At 41.6% G+C, this 21,631-nt stretch overlaps 1 protein-coding gene across 2 annotated transcripts in view; it reads left to right on the top strand.

Annotated features, from left to right (window-relative positions):
* Positions 1-2,018: 2,018 nt before the first annotated feature.
* The window catches only part of LOC111861330 (probable nuclear hormone receptor HR38), an 87,528-nt gene continuing 67,915 nt past the window's right edge, over positions 2,019-21,631 (top strand). Inside the window, exon 1 of one of the 2 annotated variants that reach the window (XM_023845801.2) lies at positions 2,019-2,277. In XM_023845801.2, coding sequence (XP_023701569.1) covers positions 2,097-2,277 — 181 coding nt within the window. In that variant the 5' untranslated portion in view covers positions 2,019-2,096. Of the gene's footprint in view, positions 2,965-21,631 lie in introns of both variants that reach the window. The other variant, XM_023845802.1, reaches the window with a different exon arrangement.

The following is a 21,631-nucleotide window of genomic DNA, read 5'->3' as shown; positions in this document are numbered from 1 at the left end:
TTGTAGCTACACATTTTTTGCCCATGCTACATGCCATTCACAACTCTGCCTTCATATTATCGTTACACATTATAAATTAGTATTTTTATCTTCCCTTTAAGCAAGGTAAAGTTGTTCCTGTGCTTAACTAATTAAGCGCTACGCCATGAAGGCGTATGGGGAAGTGGATGTATAGATCTACATTTTCTTGACCTCGGCACTAGTATAAGGTGAGTAGTCAGCCTCACGCCCTGGCCGCTTTACCCCGGGGAAACAACTATCCGTACCCCTTGGGTAGTAGGTTGGGTGCACCGCAGAGACGGTCTGGACGACGTGGAGAAGAGAAAACTCTTGACCCTACCGGGACTCGTATTCCGAACCCTCGACCGCGCAGCTCATAGTCAGTCACTAAACCGACTACGATATCCCGGCAGCCACCCGTTAGATGATCTTTAATTCTTTCATACTTCATTGCCGTGGTGACAGCTTATTCTGCTGAAGAAACTGATTATCAGGGCAACAAGCCATGGAGGATGATGTAAATAGGTCGGAAGGAAACTTCAAGGCAAGCCTCAAATTAGGAAATTTATGTATAGATTTAATGATAATAATAAAAAGGACATTAAAGGAATAGGAAACAAGGTTATGGTCTGGTTTCCTCTGGCTCAGGATAGGTCTAGTGGCGTGCTCTTGTGAATATAGCCATGAACTTTCAGTTACCACGAAAGGCGATGAATTTAGTGATTACTTGAGCGATTATTTGGTTCTTTCAAGAAAGAGAATGCTGCTTGAAGTGAGATGCATCTGTTAATCATTACATCTGAATTATTCATGTACTCACTGCTTCAATCTACAGACATCCCTGTTATTTATTAGTAATTCGATTTGTAGGCATATCATGTCATCGGAACTGAGGTTCACGATACCCGAGGTCTCGTCTTCGCTGTATGTCTCCCTTGTGGAGTATATCTGGATAGGGAGCAGGACGTTCTGAAGTTTTATTTTAACTCCCCCCCCACTAAATTCATTCTCCACCTACGCATATCATGAATGAATGAGTGAAGAGCGAAAAAGAGAGAAACAAACTAGGGAAGGAAGAAAAGAATGTAGGAATAGATCCGACGTTTGGTTGGTTTGTTCACAAGCTCCCGCCATGGGCTGGCCGAACCCACTCATAACCTGTTTATTCATTTATTGATATCAATATTGTCCTACCATATTTTTCTAAATCGCGCAAATAGCCTTTTCCATTCAAATTTTCCGACTGATTTCATGTACGCATTTCTCATCCTTCTCATGCGTGCTACACTCCCACCCATGTACTCCTTCGTGGTGTGATCACTCTAACAACGCTTGGTGAAGAAACTAAATGATGAAGTTCTTCTGCGTCTCCGTAGGGGCGCACAAAAGGACCCGTGATATGACGCAAACGATTGGGCGTTAGGATCCATTTTTAAAAACATCTAAATATATCGTGCGTTTGTCCGTTTCCACAACAATTGCATTGACGTAATGGTAGCCTAGCTTTTGTTTCCACATCGCCTAAAAATTTCTTAGCACGGAAGTCACAGTGGAAGTAGTTTATTGTAAGCGTATATATATATATATTTACATTCAAGTAACTTTTTAACATAATTTCTATTCATATCTTATCCCCACACTCACACCTCTGCTGCTCCCTCATTCTGTCCCCGCATTTACATGTTATCGATCTCGCAAATCCCCTCCTCTCTCTCACTCACTGTCTCTCTCTCTCTACATATATCTGGATCTACCATGACGTCACAGTCATTGCGTCACAATGATGACGTCTTGGTTCTGCCTCCTCCCTTCTAGCAGGTCGGTAATCCCCACTCCGAGTCGCGTATGCCTCATCGATCCTGCTAGCTCACAACTGGGTGGTGACGTCATGAATTGCGGGGTCTCTGACGTAATGTGAACTCCTCCTCGTTCTCCTCTACCGGCTGTACCGAGTAAAAGCGGTGTTTTATAACATGGGTAGAGGGGCGGTTAAGACTCAGTCTTGTGCTTTACTCGAAGCTGTGAGGATCTAACGCTGTGCTCACCTGGATGTTCAGTGGGTGTGATGTAGTGAGGGACACATAACGTGTCATCGCATGAGTTTCGTGTCTGCGATTAGCGTTCTGGATCATCATCGCCAGTCCGCCTCACCTTCACCGCCGACTGAACCGTTGCTTCAAGTGCTTACCCCTGCAGTTCGACCAGCCTCATCTTCGCAAAACCCCCAGGATCAGGGTTCGTCTTCGCTGTCGACAAGAGCTGCCCCCACACCCCCAGGTGGGTTCGTTCCCCTTACCTCACCATGCTCTAAACGCGAGTGATTTATTCGTATTTAATTTATAGACGGACTGACTTTCAGTCTAAGTAGACTCAGTTGCTGTAGTGTTGTCATGACCCCACAGGTAGATGCTCGCAATCATGCCTCTGGGATATGGCAGGTCCTCATCCTTTGATACACAGTGGATAGAAATGCATCCGCCAGTTTTGGCGCCTTAGGCTCTCTTTGGCTGCTGACAGTCAGATCAGCTGGGCGCCGCTTAATCGAGCTGTCGTCTTTAAGCTCCGTAACAGCAGCGCCCCTCCGCGTCACAAAAATTGTAGGTTGAAAATCATCGCAAAAACAAAACGTTATTCGAAACATATGTATATTACAAGCCCGTGTGATGCAAAGAAAGAATATGAAGTAGCAGGAGATGATTGAAGAGGGAACCATTGGATCGAGTGAAGTGACAAATAAGTTTGTGGACTTTAGAAAGAAAGTAGAAATATAGTTTGGTATTTGATTTATACGTAAAGGAGAAATATATATAAGATAAAAAAGAACCCTATTTAAAATGTGCTGATAAATTACGAAGCCAGGATGCATAGAAGACATGCAAACTTCAACAACCTGCATCTACAGCAACAAAAGCGACGACAACAACAACAGCAACAAAAGGAACAACAATACTGGTGTCTGTCTCAGTAAGTCATGTCTATTCTACATAGCCCGTGTGCATTCCTTGCGGGAAAGGGGTAAAACAGCCACTAACATGCACCTGCACGTTGCTAACACTAGTTGTAATCTGTGCGAAGAATGAATGAAAACATTAGAAGAGCGCTAGCACAGCACAGCCCTCCCACTTCAGCGTTTGTTTTAAGCAGACGGGAACACATGACTAGTAGGTAACATTAAACCACGTGTTGTGCTCTGGCATCGAGCCCAAGACCATACAGCATGTGACTCTAGACGAGTTTGGCAACTTGAATGAGTGACAGAAATATGATGTTCAAGATACAACGGAAAACAAATTACTATCTCCAAGCGGGCGTCTTGCCCATTCGTAATGTGGACTATTGTTGCCCCTTTAAGTTAGGTTACCATCACGTGGCGGTAGCAGTGACGCCATCTTATTGACGTAATAGCTCTTCCGTCGTTCTTTTAACACTTTACGGGAGATCCCGTAATTGTTTGCGTCACTGCTGACGTCAGTCCACGCCCATGCGGCAAGTGACGTCACATGTCGCACCCGGTGAATCGATTTGCCGCTGTGACGTCACGTATCATCTCCCGCCTGCCGTCTCTCTGTTTCCGGTGTTGCTCCTAGAAGTGGTAATGTGCTTCCCTTTCCTCTCCGTGCTGAAAGAGATGATCCCTGTATGACGTCATTAACCAGTTATGTCATAGCTCGTCTCTATGTGTGTGTGTATAGTTCCGGATGGCTAGCGTAGGTGGCAGCAAATCCACAGCTGTCTCTTAATCATACGATGGTTTGGTATGCACGTTTCGTCTGCAGCTGCTATCATAAATGTGGTCTACTTGACGTGACACATGAATGAAATTATTCTGTTGTTTATCCCACAAGGATATCCTACCATGTCCTTATTCTCGTAGAAACATTTCTGTGACCTAATTCTTAAGTTTTGTTCCATGACAGAAAAACGTCATGGAGTGAAAGAGATATTTTGAGGGGTTTTCATGGGTGGGTTTTCTTTTGACTCTTCTGTTTTATCTGTTTCTTATTTTCTGCTTCGTCTTATTATTATTCTGTTCTGCTTTGGCTTGCTTCCTTGTAGCGAAGGTGCACAACCAATTCGTTTCGTATTACGGCACCTGTAAATGAACACGCAATACCGGAAAGAAACTGATTGTTTTTGTAACCTACCACAGAAGTGACAACACAAATTTGTGTACAGTTTATTAATTTTGGAGAACGTTTTACCAACTCTAAATAAATGCGTCCACGACGCTAAAATTACAGCTACCAGACACATTCCTGGTACAGACAGATAAAACGTCCTTTGAAATTAACAAATTATATGCAAATCTGTGTTGTTCTTGTGTTAGGTTACAAAAACACAGCCAGTTCCCTTCCGGTATTGTGATTCGTTTACAGGATAGCAGCTACGTAACTGAAACCCATTGCGGAGAACGTAATTAAGAGGAAAGTTATTACTTCGTACGCCAAAACTCTCGTAAATGACAGTTTAAGTATGAACAGTTAAGAGTTAACTTCAGCAGGCTATGACGTTGGTCTCTCGCCACGCCTGATACCGCCCTCTTTCCACGAACACATCGTTTCTCGACGGCCGTCACACGAAAATCTAACCCGCGCTTCGGGAAAGAAGAGGCCGCGTGACTCAAGCTCTCGACTTCTGTTCTAAAAATAGTTTGAAGCTCTTTTATTTTTATGAACGTACTCAAGTTCGTGTGTAATTTTTATTCATAAATAAACACCTCCGTCACGTTTCTTTGCGTTGCAGACTGTTAGTGCTGACTATCGACCTTCACAAGATAGTTCTCTTTACACTAAAGCAGTAGTTCCCATCGTTGCAGAAATTCCAATTATGGCAATACCCATTTTAGTAAGATAACAGGAGCAACATTTTGCGTTTGAAATATCGATAAAATTTATGAGTGTGTGTAATTGATTCGTGTGATTCAGAACTGGGTCCAGGCAATGGCGGACATTTGTGACCACGGTCATGAACTTTTGGGTACCATGAGAGGCGGGGAACTTCTTATCTGGCTTAGCTTCTCACCAAGGCTTTGGTCCATGTATTCAGTCGGTGCTCAAAAACAGTTGCACGTGTATTACATTTTTTCAGAAACACGATAATGTGAATTATGAAGTGCCTGATTAAAACTAGGGACAGTAGCCGGGCTGTTAGCAAATAGCGACCTGGCTAACCCTCCATCATTTGCTTATATACTTTTCGCATTTGCTAAGATGCAGTGGTAATTGTAATAAAGTGGTATAAATTTTCCAGGCGTAGTAATCGTTACGTGCTTCTTGTTTTGGGGTAACATCTAAAACGGGATCGAAGTAAGCAATGAACTACCATGGAAGCCTGAAATTGTACGACAGGTTCAACCATCTACTGTAATAGTAAATCCCTAAACGAAACAGCATCTTTCATTAGGATACCTAGCAGCTGAGCACATATTTTGCTTAACTACACAAGAAGTTCTACGGAGTTCTCTTATGTCTCATACCTACCTGACTTCTTTGAGCATACTCCTATTTGAGAAGCTGGTAGTCGCTCAGATCATTCGCTCTATAGCCACTTTCGTTGGGCTCTGGCCTCTTACTCAGTTCCGTAATTTGTTTACAGACGGTAGGACTCCTTGGACGAGTGATGAGCCCGTCGCAAGGCAGCTACCTACACACGGGACAACACAGACACAGGCTAAAGGCACACACAGATATCAATGCCTTGAGTGGAATTCGAACCCACGATCTCAGTGTTCGAGCAGGCGAAGACAGTTCATGCCTTAGACTGCACGACCACTGTGGTGGGCGGTAGCCACTTAAATGGTGAAGAAATTCGTTGTCTTGTTTAGAATCCGAAAACTGACTACTCTGCTCTGAAGAGCCAAACACTGTAGTCCTCCCCGCCCGAATCCGAGGTCATTTGTAACATGTCGTAACATGCTAGGCCCATCTCCGAGAGTGTCTGTGTTACGCCACAAGCCATTGATTGGAATTGGATTCCACCGTGCAGGCGAACGTCTGAAATTGAAGTGCCGTAACAGCTCTCGGCCGGTCTCCGCCGCCAGCAGCCGCGCAACAGCCGCAGATATCTCGCTACCACGAAGCGATCTCCAAGACCGCGTTCAGTCGCTGTGATTCTTTCGCCAGTGAGCCTCTGCGTGCTCTCACGTTCAGTCTGAAAGCGTTCATTTCCGCGTAATGAGTCAGAATTTTAACACTGAACTAGGACTAGTATTACTTTATAACCCGAAAATATAGACACAAAGATAATCCTGATTGAAGCAGATAGAAAGAACGCATTATAGATATTGTTCACTGGCTCTGGGGCCCATCCAGCTTCCTATTAAATCTGTGGGGGTCAAGCGACCGGAGCGTGAAGCTGTTCACTCATCTCCTTCTAGAGCCGAGGTTATAATTGTGCTGACCCATACCCCCACTTCACTTACGTCTTCATGGTGTGATGCTTAATTAAGCACAAGGAAAACTTTACTTTTACTATAGCTTAAACAAAATCGCCGGAAGCCTATTAGACTCTAATAGGGAGACAGGTGTACAGATGAACATCGAGAAAGCTGAGTAAAATTTACCTTCACGTTTCGTCACAAGACTACAGGATAAAGTGTACATAAGTCCTTCGAAAATATGGCAACATTTAGATAATTTTGAAGGACATACACAAATCAAAATTTCCTTGGATTGACCTTGTTAGGTTCCCATTGCGGTGACTATGAAAGGTGCAATACTCTGGAATTAACCCCATGCTGTTCGGCTGAAGTTCGCCGATATTTGGGTGGAACGTCTGCCTCCATACTCAGAGAACAAGAGAAAGCTAAGAAAATGTCAATGGATTTATAATATAAGTAAGTTATTCTAGGTTTTATTTAAAGACGCTTATTAACTTGTATATTATGTGGCTTCGAATATTATGAACGAAAATTTTGGAACACGTTTGTGGCTTATTTTAAGTTAATGTCACATCTTTCGCCTAAAGAGACAGATGAAAATATGAGAAACTTATCGAGGATAGCCTGTCTCTGGGTCAAGATTCGAGCCGGGGACTTCTACGCCCAAAATTAATTAAAATATAATATATTAGGAGCTGAGGAGTGAGAATAAGAAGGCGTCTTGACAAATTGGTTTGAATCCATGTCATTGACCTGTGATATGGAAATATGGAGCAAGTTGTCTCAAGCAGTTTCGCTTCTCGTTTGTACTCGTTCGTTGACCTGTTCAAATCCCGACAGAGGCACCGAATATCTTGACAAGATTATCGTAATTTTCCTCGGCATATCCAGGCAAATTACGGGATATTACCCAAGATTATGCCACAACCGCTTACTTCAATATTTTTCCCACTCCATCATCCCTTCCTCCTACGCTGTATGTTCTACTCGTTAAATAAACAGCAGATGCAGGTATAAGTAAACTCTCATTAGAGTGGGCGTAGAGAACTGCATGGTTCAGACTTTACTCACATGAAGGATAATTTGTATTATTCATTCATTGGTTGATAGATGAGCATGCATACACTCCCACGTATTGACTCAGTAATGTCACTGTGACTAAACCATTCTTATTCAATTGTACTACAGACATATGCTTAGGTGTCTTCAATCAGGAGATATATATTTTATGTGCGTGGGTTGGTAATTCACTGTTACGAAGCAAATCAGTGTTTACGAGACTCTGATGATGTGTGAACACAAAACAGTCTCGACATCTGTTCACAACGTCGCTTCTTCCCCTTAATTAGTGACCTTCATTGTTTCTCGATGCAACTGTATTTGTTTTCCCAGTGTTAACAGCTGATGAGCCGCCATATGTTCCGTTACGTAGTTGTTTATCGTGTATGTAGTGCATGTGTCCTCACACATGTAAGATATCACGACAGCATTTCCATTCACAGACAAGTTAACACGTTCGTAAAATTCTTCGGTAACATCTCCTTCTGAACACTCTTTTCCAATGACTGACATTTTAACTCCTGGTTCGTAATATACTTTGTATTCATTCATACGTGAGCAATTTAACGACGCTGTTTCAACTGCGGAGGTTATGTAACGTCTATTGAAATAGGAACAATTATCATGAATGGTGAAAAGTAACAATATGGTAAAGGCCGTGAAGGCCCATAGGCTTGTGAGACGTCGAGGCTCCCACATTTTCTTAGACAATCGGATCACAGATGGCGGTGAAGTTATCAGCCTTACTAGCGGGCCGCCCTCTAGGCCTCAGGAAGATTTCTGGTACTCATTTCTGTTAGAGGCTGAGTCGACCCCAGAGCCATAGTGCGACTGTAAGGATTAGGTAAATTGAAAAAATCCAGTGACATCGGGAATCGAACCCGCTACCTTCCTGCTTGTAGCACTGTGCCTCAACCAACTACGCTACCGCGTGCCCCCGGTAAAGATGTCTCTTAATTCAAGGCAAGGCCTATTATCCTAGCAATCGCCTGATGAGACTGAGCAAAACAACGAAAATGTTAGGCTAACCAGAAACACTGTCGTAAAGTAAGGCAGTAATATCACGTATGTATTTATTTGTTTATTGTGTTCGTGAGCATAACACAGAACATCCTCCTAGTTCGTGACTAATAATTAACGCATAAGGAAGATTGGAGAAGCTGATAATTTCTCACCTGGCCACGAAAAATGTCAACATTTTATGAAGAGCTAAGTTTCATTTCCGCGTCAGCAAGGAACCCCCCCCCCCCGGACGGATGACACCAATTCACTGCTTCACACACTGCATCTTTATGCTCCATCTTGTCATGTTCCCATCCAAGCCCAGGTCTCCCCAGTGCGCTTCTTCATAAAAATATCAACTCTTTTCGTCTTTCAGGATGTTTTGAGGGAAATTATTGCAGGTTTAATATCTGTCTTGTCAGAAAAATTCCTTTCTACAAAAAAATTGACCAGCAAATCTTTTTATATGCTTTTATGTATTTGTGAATTTATGGTGCGAACATTTACTTTGGGCTTTTCCATCGTTTGTATAAAAGTATTAAAGCATATAGAGGATCGCTGGCTCTGTGCCTTCAAATTACAGGAATTTGAAACTGCAAGAGACGTCCTCCTTGCCAAGAGCATGGCAGTTCGTTTTATACTCACTGAATACGGCGAGATCCAGCCACGGATTTCATGTATAAGGCTGAAATTTTCAGTATTTTCATTGCTTAGTTTATCGATGTAATGAAAACTACAGTACCCCAGAGAATGGAATGAGTGTCACAAACCGGCTAAGTCCTTGGAGTAGAGTCCTTCTTGAAGAGCTGATAGGTGCTCAGCGGGTCGAGAAATTTACCCCCTTTCTTAGAAACCAAGAGTTAATTTCCGTATTTACGGGTTGTTGTCACAGGGCACTATCCTGAGCCAGATGAATCCAAATCAATTTTTCATTTCGTCTTTTGTTAAGATCTTCACAAAATTCTTCCATTTTATCTAGGTCTCCTAAGTGGTTTTATTCTCTTCAGATTTTCCGTCTTAACTTTTGTGATTTTTTTTTTATTTCCTGCATATCCCGACGACATCTTCATTCATTTCATCATCCTAGCAATATTTGGTGAAGATCAGACGTTACAGAGCTCCTCATTCTGTAATTTTCTCAATCCTCTGTTGCTTCCTCTCTCTCTCTCTTTTAGATCCTTGTGTATATTCCTTTCCTCATTGTCCTCAAAAGCTCACACTTTTTATTCATCCGTTAGGTTGAAAGAAAAAAGTTGTACATGCATAATAGTGCATAAAATTATAGACTAATGAATTTTAATCCTTACAAGTTTAGAGAGGAAACGTAAATGTTCAAAATAACAAATATAATTAATTTCTGCCTGTCAAAAGTGGAATTATAGATAGGATGGTCTACTCGTTTTTAAATGAACACTGTTCATCGTCTCACAAAATTTATTTTTACTCTTAGGAGCCGGGATAGCGCAGTCGATATAGCGGCTGGCTACGGACTGAACGGCCGAGGTAGGGTCAAAAATGTTCTCTTCTCCACGTTGTCCAGACCGGCTCTGGGGTCCTCCCAACGTCTTATCCAATGAGTACCCAGGAATTTTTTTCCCGGAGGTCAAGCGGCCGGGACGTGAAGCTGACCACTCACCTTAGCTAGTGCCGAGGTCAAGAAAATGTTGATCTATACATCTACACCCACGTACGCCTTCATGGCATAGTGCTTAATTAAGCACAGGTAGAACTTTACATTTTTACCTTATTCTTGCATATTTAATCGCAAGTTAGTCACTAATGACGACCATGAAGTGGGTACAAATATGCAATTATATAAAAACAAAAAAAAAAAATAAAATTCGCTTAGTGGGGGGTGGAATCCAACTGGATCCACTCGGCACGGCGGCCATTGATTGGCCTATTGTACCTGCCCCGGGTGATTATGATGATGGAGAATTTGGTGGACTGAAGATTGGCAGGGGAAACCGAAGTACTGGGAGAAACCCACCCCAGCTCCACTTTGTCCACTATAAATCCCACTTGACCATACCCGGAATCGAACCCGAGCCACGACGGTGGGAAGCCAGCGACTAACCGCTTGAGCTATGGCGCGGCCTCACAAAACTTTAAAGGTGCTTGACTGCATAAGAGATATAGTAACCGTGAATCTTTAAAGTAGGATCCATGTCGAATTTTTTAAGTTGGATATGAAGGCAATTGAATATTAGGAGGAACATTTGCCAGCAAGTACACAAAAACAGATATTCCGTGATATGAAAATGATAATCACGGCAAATATTAACCAGCGATGCCAAGGTAAGTAAAAACAAAGTAAAGCTATCCCTGTACCAGACCGTGAAGTCTCATAGGTTTGTGAGACGTTGAGGGTCCCACATTATCTAAATAATCTGCTCAAAGATGGCGGTAAGGTTGTCAGCCCTACACGCCGGCCGCGCTTTACTCCCCAGGAAAATTATTTAATTAATTCCTGGTACTCATTTCTGTTAGAGGCTGAATCGACCCCAGGGCCATAGTGCGGCTGGAAGGATTAGGTCAATTGAAAAAAAAAATCCAATGACCTCATCGGGACTTGAACCCGCGACCTTCCGGCTTGTAGCATAGCCCCTCAACCAACAAAAAGCAAATCCCATGTTCTGAGGCAGATTTTCGCTGTAGGAAAATGTACTGGTTGTCATAATCTCTCTTATCTTTCGAAGTAGTTCNGAAGATGGAGGCGATACGTTCCTCCGAAACGTCGGTTAACACCACATATACACGGTGCCAAATCCCAGAAAACTGCTTTCTTCATAGTTCTCAGTTTGATTTCTTTGAATTCAGGTCTGCCTGTACTTCGCTACTTTATGTTGATTTATTATGTTTTATTCCTGTTTTCCCTTCCACAGATTTTGAATCACGAATCGTCCCTCTGTACGTTCACATTTTGTGTCTATAGCTCGAAGTGGACATTTCTTATTCTTAAGAATGCATGGGGAATATCTGCATTCCATTTCCGTAGAGTGTGACTTGATCTTTGCTGTCTAGTGTATGGCCTACGAATAGAAAATTTTAATATCACCGAATGTCTGGTTTTATATATTGACTGACACATGCTTCTTTTAACATTTAACTGTTTGATATTCAGATGTGTAACTTGTATGCTTCTCCCAGTATAATTAGAATGATCAAGTCAAGGAGGATGAGATGGGCAGGGCATGTAGCACGAATGGGGTGGAAGAATGCGCATAAGATATTGGTGGGAAAGCCGGAAGAAAGGAGACCACGAGGAAGACCAGGACGTAGGTAGGTGGACAATATTAAAATGGATCTTAGAGAGATAGGATAGGATGGGATGAATTTGATTGATCTGGCTCAGAATAGAGACCAATGAAGGGCTTTTGTGAACACGGTAATAAACCTTCGGGTTCCATAAAATGCTGGGAAATTCTTAAGTAGCTGCACAATTGGCAGCTTCTCAAGAAGGGCTCAGCTCCATGAGAGTAAATATTCAGCTGTGTGTATTTCAAGATGGATCCGAACTGTAACGTTGATAGACGTAATTGATAAGAGATTAAACTCCTTAGAGCTTTGTAGTATTTATATAAGTTTATGCATGTACCCACCACGATCTCTCGCTTAGTGACCGAGACATATCGTGGTAACTGTACATGTAGCAATAGTATCCTGGATAGCTTGGTTAGGTTAGCGATTATGTTCGATTTCCTGCAAGGGTAAGGGATTTGTCTCTTTTCCACAGCGTCTAGGCTGGGTCTCGCGACCATCGAGTCTGCCACTTAGTTTGTTTCAGGGATTCTATCCCTGGGGATAAAGATACAGGGAGTGAAGCTGACCACGCACCTCCATCTAGTGCTGACGTCAAGAATGATGGAGCTATGCCTCCACTTGACACATATGCCTTCATAGCATAGTGCTTAATTATATAATTATGTAAATGGTTAGCCTTACGTTTTACCTTTCACATTTGTAGAAATAAAGCTTTAGAGAAAATGCGCATCGTGATTTTTAAGTACAGACAAGTAGTACGCAGTGTTATAAAATGTTTACATAAAGTTGTTCAAGCTTGCTACCTGCTTTCACGCTGACTTCTTGCTCGACTTCTTCGACACTGAACATGGAGGCGATATATTCCTCAGAAACGTCGGTTTATTTTCAACGAACTACACGACGTTAAATTCCAGAATATAGTTCACAATGAAAACGATTTGTTCTTGTATTCTCCATTATACGGATTGTGGCGTATTAAGAACACAATTTGAGAGTCTGTTATTAGGCTAATTTCTATATTTATGAACCTTTCTGTTTTTTTTCTGGGAATTTGTGGAGATGTTAATTATCTATGAGACGATCTGACTTGTCTTGGAAACAGCTATAATCTGTCCAAACACAGTGCTCAGGCATTCAGCTGTTGATAACTCAAGATCCCCTCTAAGAGCTTGAAGAGAGACGACTCCGGGACAGCACTGAGCGACTATCAGAAAACAAAGATGGAGGAATTCCGTGCTATGAACACAGACGGCACCTCAGTTTTCCGTTACGTGTTCTTGTGGACACCGATTGACTTTAGTACGTTGAATCGACTTAGTATTTCTTGTAGGTCTATCCGCGTAACGATATTTTCATCTCATTTACTGTAAGGATCAGTGATGGCAGCGAAGAGTCAGTAATAATTAACAAGTCTGAAAAAGTGTACACGCCTAAGGCTATCAGGCATTCTCCAGCGCGTAAATATGTTATATATAAATTATCTCGGTGACAATTGATTCACCCGAGCTATTTTAGAATTGTACTTTTGTTAATGGGAGCCGGGATAGCTCAGTCGGTATAGCGACGGACTATAGATTTCGATTGCCGGCAGGGGAAAAGATTTTCCTCGTATCCACAGTGTCCAGACCGGCTCTGGCGCCCACTCAGCCTGAAATCCAATAGGAACTTGCAGGCTGTATCCCGAGGATTAAAGAGGCCGGGGCGTGAAGCTGTCCACTCATCTCCAGATACTACCAAGGGTAAGAATGGTAGAGCTATACCTCTACTCCCAGATAAGTCTTCGTGGCGTGTTGCGTAATTAATTAAGCGCAGGGATAACTTTACTTCTATCTTACTTTTGTTAAAGAAATTACATCAATGCGTGGTACATTTCAGTCCTGGACATTTGTAAGCTTTCTCCAAAGCAAAGTCACTCACTTTCAGATACTTTCTTTGAATCTGCGTGTAACTCAAAAATATTTCATTGCAAAGATATGAACACTACAGTTATCATACTGCTAAGTCAGAAACTATTTTGATCTGATTTCGTTATTTATCATAAGGAGAAATGTTTCATATAAAGGTAAAGATGAATCAGCCACACATATCCTATGTGACTGTGAGGCTGTAGCTTACTTAAGATTTCGTCACCTGGGCCAGATTTTTATGGAACCATGTGACTAATATGACGTCCCCATAAACAAAGTCGTATCTTTCATTCGAAGTGTAGGATTAATGAAGGGTTAATCAAAAGGGGGAGCGCAGTAGATCACTGAAGGTCGCGGTGCAAGGGCCGGATTATCGTGACCCACCCCCAATTCATTCATTCATACAAAGGTTGTAGGTCTTAATCATGTCTGTAATGACTTCGCAGTATTATTTCATAATTAACCCAGCACGAGTCAGGAAACGTATGAAAATTCTTTCAGATTACCACAACCTGTCTAAAGAAAAAGAAAGGGTTTACGGGCTGCTGATAAAGAGCTGTCCCCTCCCTCACCAATCTTTACTTTAGCGAGGATATAAAATCTGGTATAATTTACAACACAAAGTTGTGGAATACTGTGTAATGCCATCCATTCAATTTCCAGGAATGGCTGAAGCAAACGTCAATATGTTCGTTGGGCTGGACGCTTTGACCTAATATCTTGCTCACACACGGCGTTCACTCAATTACACATGAGGCTGCAGTCAACAAAAAAAGATAAAAAGCTAAAGTTATCCCTGTAACAGGCTGTGGAGGCCCATAGGGTTGTGAGACGTCGAGGCTCCCACATTTTCTCTAGACAATCGGCTCACAGATGGCGGTAAGGTTGTCAGCCTTACGCGCCGGCTGCCCTTTACCCTCAGGAAGATTCCTGGTACTCATTTGTGTTAGAGGCTGAGTCGACACTATAGCCATAATGCTGCTGGAAGGATTAGATCAATTGAAAAAAACCACCTCATCGGGAATCGAACCCGCGACCTTGTGGCTTATAGCACAGTGCCTGAATCAACTACGCTACCACGTGCCTCATGCTGTTAACGTAACAAAGGAATAACATTTTCTTGGATGTTATGCATTTTATTCTGATAGAGGTTTACCGGTGTTTCGGGGGTGCTTCCTGCTCCCAACTTCAGGGTCGAAGAATAAGCCAAGCATGCAAAGTAATACTGTTTGCTCTGCTAAACTTAATTTTTGACTGGAGATTGAGGCAATAAGCTCTTCTGAAACGTCACTAAACTTCTGCAAAACTCCACGGTGTCACAAGAACTCCCTGTGTAACATTTCGAAACGTACTGGCTCATTTATGGTGAGGAATTGATTTAAGCCGAGGAGACCTCTTCTGCATGGACGGGATGCAAGATGCATGCAGAATTTTAGTTACTGTAACGCATTCAGATCAAAGGCAAATGCCGAAACGTCTACTCAGAATGGTGTGGAAATTGAGAAGCTTTCCGTCATTGCTTTTCAACTTAGCTTTAGAATGCGATACATAGAACTTTATTTGTTACTTTGGCCGAGGGCTGAAAGGACGGGGTTCTATTCCCACAAGGGTAAGAGATTTTTATTTAGTCCACAGCGTCTAACTTGGCTCTGGGGCCCTTCCAGTGGGTACCGGGGCTCTTTCCCCGTGAATGGTGGATATACGCCACCTTTGCAACCATGATGTGGTGCTTAATTGATTACGCGCAGGAACAGCTGTACGTTTATATAAGGAACAGCCTAGAGAACACAACGGATTTTAATTAAATGGGATCCATCAACTTTCGGTCTATGCAGATGATGTAAATTTCTTGAACAAAAACTTAAATACAACAAAGAAAAAAACATGGGATATGTTAGGAGCAAACGCGGTCAAAAAGAAGTATACGCCCATGTCTCGATAGCGAGTGCAGGACGAGACCACAATATAAATACAGCCAACAGGTGCGTGGGAACATTTAAATAGACCTACTTAACAGAGATATTAAGAAATAAAAGTTACATTTACGAAGAAATTAAAATCATATCAAACTCAGATTCGCTTGTCTTCCGTCTGCTATCTTAAAACGTGAAGATTAAAATATGCAAAAATATGTATGTATATTAGGACCATTCGTCGAAAACTTTTAAGTCAGATCTACCGCAAGGAGATGACGGAGGCTTTAGTCTCACTACAAATATAAAAAGAATAAAAAAAACTCCGTAATTTTAGTCCGCAAGCGAACTATACCGACCAAGCGACCGCCACTTGTCGGCGAAGTTAGTGCCAACTTTTGCGCATAGAGGGTGTCGGGTGGTCAGCGCAACGAATCCCCCACGGCCGTTAATATATATATCACCATCAACAACAACCACACCGCCTGTGTCCTGTTGATCCTTTCCAACTCCTAAATTACAAATTACAAATTAATATATGTAAAAATGCACTCATTCTTTAATCAATTTATAATTTATGAGCCGAGAAAGACCATTGAGATCCAGTGGGTGTATTTGATGGTGACGATGATGAACCATAATTTATCAGTTGTTTTTATGTGTGTGAGACTTGGTCTTTCACACTAAGAGAGGAATATAAATTAAGCAAAATTAGGAACAGGTTCCTGAAGAGAATATTTTGATCTAAGCTCGATTAACTAAAAGGAAAACATTGTATAACGAAGAACGTCACCATTTCCACTCGCCACTAAAAACTGTTAAGATGATCAAATCAAGAAGGCTGCGGTAGAGGGGCATATAGCACTTATGAGAATGATAAGAAAGTCTGAAGGGAAGACACCACGTGGAAGACCTAAGCATAGATGGATCATATTAAAATTAATTTTAATGAAAAGGGTGCGGCTATGTGGGACGGATTAATCTGGCTTAGGATAGGGATCAGTGACGGACTTTTGTGAGTGACGTAATAATTAAAATTAGTGAATTTCTTGACAAGGTGAGCGACCATTAGCTTTTCAAGAAGAACGCTGTTCCATAGAGTGAGTGAACTGGTTAGTTAATAGTGTTAACAACATGAGGTGTGTTCAGGGAAGCAACGCCTTGTAGCCCGGTAGTAGTTCACCGGTGTTTCGAAGGAAACTGCTTCCTCCATCTACCATGTCGAAGAGTAGGTCAAGCAAGCAGCCAGCAAGAAGCACGTGGTAGTCTCTTCACAGTCACAGATGTGAGAATCTGAAATCCAACATAGATACTAACAATTATGTTGATGACTCAAGGGCAATGTTTTGGGAACGTAACATGAGTTTTATGTATATTTCTCTGGTTGATGATTTCGGAATAAATGTCATCACTACGAAGTATATAAACCATCATTTAAAATGTTCGGTAGTGAGTAACAAAAGATATGAAGGAGCTTTTCCTAAACTTAAATCCTTGTTCTGTTATTTTAAAGTCAATTAATGATTTTATGTCCTTTCCAATTATGTTGCCATAATGCTTTGTAAGCTTCTTGTGTTTCTCCTGCCGAAAGTCTGTACTACGAAACAAGTTATCATGATTGCAGTTACATAAATGTTAAACATGATTTGAGTGAAACTGGTTTCTATACCTGAAGGATTGCGAAAGTGATTTAAATGGGAGATTTTAATGGGCATTATTTATTGCCTAAATACATAAGATGTACGATGTTTCGGTGGTTAAATTTACAAGGAATACCTGCTTTATGGGTCCAGTTTCATGAAGATGCCCTTTACCACTGATCATACATGGCGACAGAGCCGCTCTCCGAAGTGAACTTCGTTTTCGTCAAGACAGTGCCAAGAGAATGTTCCTCTCACAACATCAACAGTGGAACTTTTACATTTTATTTTAAATAATGCGTAGACACCTGTTACCTTCTCCTTGTCCGTTAATGTGTAATTAAGAGCCCTCTATATTGCCGAGTTTGGATTAAATTTCACATTTTACTTGTTAAGAATTAATTAATAGATGTAATGTGATTCAAATTATTTATTACAGTCGGTATAGCGACGGGCGAAGTGCTAGCCTGCCGGGGTTCAAGCCAGGTGAGACGCTATTAATTATTTCAGATATCGTATGCCATGTAATTAGTTATATGCAGGACTAAATTAAATTTTATTTCGCCAGACTCTTCTTTACGTTCACATTCGAAGTTGGGTTTCAATCTGTCTTGCTCTCAACTTATACGCGGTGTGAAGCGCAATTCTAATCTTTGTTCATACTGCGGCCGCTAGATGGCAGAGTCAGTCGGACATGATATCGCTGAAACTGGCGCTGCCGTCACGTACGTAATCTTTCCGACGAGTTTCCTAACAGGGTTCAATTAGTACGCTATATGGTCTCCTAGCGACCCCTGCACGCCTTGCTTGACCATCATCGCATTCATTACATCATACTCCACTTTACCCCACATTCCAACGATTAAATTGAAATCCAATGGCGGAAGGATTAGCTAAAAACGGTGCCGAAGTGAAGTGTCGCATAAGTTCTCAGCTCTCTCGCTCAGCATGATTCATTGCCGCGCAGTGACAAATTCTTGTTATGATTTTGTCTTAAGATCAGTGGCAATGGTTGGGATCAACCCATTTGAGCATAGTGTAGGACGCTAACCATCCAACAACCTGGTCGAGCCCATGTTCTCATCTCCTAACTGATGACTTGCCATTTATATACTTAATGCTCGTTCATACCGGTTTTTACATCGAGAACTATTTTCCTTCTTGTCGTTCTAATTTACCGACCGCTTCTCAATTGGCTGTTGCTAATCAGATGACTATCAGCATTAATATTTATTCTTATCGTCCAAGTATGGCACATACATTGTATCTTGCTATTTTACTCGTACATTACATATCCAGCGACTGATATTTGTTCTGCCAATAATCCTTGAAGGTCATATATAAAAATTTAGGCTTGAAATTTTGAAAGCCTTATATTTGTGCTAACACAAATGATTGTCTGTATTTATAAAACCTGGCAGAAAACAAGATAGACTACACTAATTTAATAGACGTATTATATACGTGATGTCATAAAATGACTAGATTTTATTGTTTTTGTAACGCTGTAAATTAATTATAGCGGTTTAGAATGAATCGCTTCAATTAACTAACTCCATGGCGAAGAGCCAATTTCAGAAGCTAATATTCGATCAGCTGCCCAGGGGAATACCCGCCTCTTATAGGACCCAAATGTTCATTCCAATATTCCCAAAAGTCCATCATTACTTCCTATATATGAGCAATATGAATGTAGGCCACATCACCACATCATGTTTCCTTAAGCTTCGGTTTAATTTTATCCTCCCATCTAAGCCTAGGTCTTCCAAGTGACCTTTTCTCTTTATGATTTCCGATAAGAATTTGAATGCCGTTTCCATTTCCTCCGTCCGGTCCGAATGTCACGCCCTTCCCATCCTGCTTGATTTGGTCACACTGATAATGTTTTGTGAAGGACTCGAATTATGGAGCTCCTCATTATGCAGTATTCTCCAGCTTGCTCTTGTATTCTTCAATCTAGGTTGAAGGGATTGCCTTGTATTACAAGAAAAGTGAAGCAGAGCCCTTGACCATATATTTTAAAATTCTTTTATTGTTAGTGGGGTGAGACTAAGTCCCTTGTACTGCGGCCACTTCTGGCCTATTGTACGTACCAGCCCCAGATGATAGACACTGTCCACCACAAATCCCGCTTGACCAGACCCGGGATCGAACCCGGGCCGCCGCGGTAGGAAGTCAGCGACTAACCGCTTGAGCTATGTCTCTGTAACTCACGTTACAGATATCACACTGCACATCGACAGAAATTACTTTTCCTTCTATTTCTTTCAGAATTCGCAATTTATGAACATGTTTCAAATAAGAGCTAAAAAAAACTTGCGGATGTCCAGGTTGTACAACATGCTCACGTTCTGGTTGGACGAACCATGTTCGAAGAAATTACTAAATTTCTTTTCAAGATATGAATACAGCAAGGATTACATTGACCCGATGTTCAAGAAATTACGTAGATTCACTGAGCACTTCTTTTAGTGTACTGCCGTATATCAAATGAATCCTTCGAGGTAAATATTCGGACACACACTAAATCCCCACTATGAATTAAATTCAAGTACATCGTGAAAAAAAAAAAATTTAATGGTGTTAATTTCAAGTTCCCATTGTTTTAACTGAACTGAATCCAGCTTTCATTTGCATTTGCTTATCAAAATATTTCAGCTGCAATACTCTTTGAAAAAAATAGTCACAAATATAGGCCTGCATTAGTCCTATTAGTAAAGATAAAGGTAAAGTTGTCCATGAGCTTAACTAATTAAGCACTAAACCATGAAGCTGTATGGGGGAGTGGATTTGTAGTTCCACATTTCCTCGACCTCGTCACTAATTTAGGTGAGTGGTCAGTTTCAAGCTTCGGGCGCTTTACCCCCGGGGAAAGACCCCTCAGTATTCATTGGATAGGAGGTTAGGTGGACCCCAGAGCCGGTCTGGACGACGTGGATAAGAGAAAATTCTTGATCCTACCGGGACCCGAACTCCAACCCCTCGGTCGTCCAGCCCGTAGCCAGTCGCTATACCGACTGAGCTAGTCGTGCTCATTTTAGTTGTATTAGTACATTCCAAAGAGCACTGGAACTCTACTAATAGCTGGATGCGTTTTGCATTTCCTCCGAAAGGCGTCTGTAATATGTATCTCAGCTTATTAGCGCTAACATGGTACGCATGCCTTCAGAGGAGAAAGTATGGTAGCTTAGTCCTTGATTTAGATGATGAATGCTGACATACTTCTAGGCACATACACGTGTTTTATATAATGCATGTGACAATAATTTAAAAAGAAAAAGGTAAAGCTATCCCTTTAACAGGCCATGAAGGCCCATAGGGTTGCGAGACATCGAGGATCCCACATTTTTTAGATAAAATTGGCGAGATTTTCAGCCTTACGCTCCGGCCGTCCTTTACCGCCAGGAAGATTCCTGGTGCTCCTTTCTGTTAGAGGCTGAATAGGATCCCAGGGTCATAGAGCAGTTGGAAGGATTAGATCAAATGAAAAATCCAATGACTTAATCGGTAATTGAACCCTCGACAGAAAGGAATAGTAATTATATTAGTTGAAGCATAATTTTTTCAACATAATAGGACTATTAATTTCATGTTATAGGTTTATCCATATGTAAGAAGGTTACAGTCGCGTTTGCTGTTTAATGGAAGCGGCGATTTTCAAGTTATTCTTCCTTTACCAATATTGAAGCTCCTGGTGATGTCTAAAATTACATGAAATTTTCCTTAAGAAGTGGCAACCACTGTAGCGCGCGAAGAAACACAGATTCAGAATTATATAGCTTTAATTGTTCAACTCTTCTTTCATTATAAATTTGGCGGTGGCTTGACAATTACAAGAAAAGCTACTCTCAGTGGGTATTATGTTCTTTATAATACACGGTGCAATTTTGTTACGTAAGTGTTACCAGTTTTGTCTGTTACGTAATGCAGGCATAGGATACGTGTCCAGCGAGTATATTAACGAGCGCCGTGCCCGCTCGCCTGTTGTGTCATTGTCCGTGGCGATGTTCCAGTAAGTTAGGGAAACTCGATTTTGCAATCAAGTAGACCGGGACAAGCTCAGAAACACACAAAAGTGCAACATGTATCAATCAGACCAACTCTTCACACTCTTTACATACGCCTATGTTTATATCTCTACTGTAAGCGGGATTCCCTCCTCGTCTAACAGGACTATATCCAAGGTCATCTGGGATTTGTCCTGGATAAAGTGGCACTGGAGAAATGTTTCGGTTTCCTCTGCCAATTCGCACTCCACCAGCTGTTCAATATTCATTTACCACTCTAGCTTTGATGCTGAATAATTTCGATACAGACAAGTGTGTTAAAGAACCAAGACAAGGCATTTGTTTTAACCTAAAAGACAGTGATCAAAGAAAATTTGTTGCCTGCGTTGTTAAGTTCCAACTAATTGCAATCTACTTCAAGTAATACCTTTACAGTAGTGTTTCGTCGCTATCAAATAGT

Source organism: Cryptotermes secundus, unplaced genomic scaffold, assembly GCF_002891405.2.
Source record: "Cryptotermes secundus unplaced genomic scaffold, Csec_1.0 scaffold230, whole genome shotgun sequence".
Lineage (NCBI taxonomy): Eukaryota > Metazoa > Arthropoda > Insecta > Blattodea > Kalotermitidae > Cryptotermes > Cryptotermes secundus.
The sequence above is the reverse complement of the archived record's forward strand: the minus strand, read 5'-3'. Positions and strand labels throughout refer to the sequence as shown.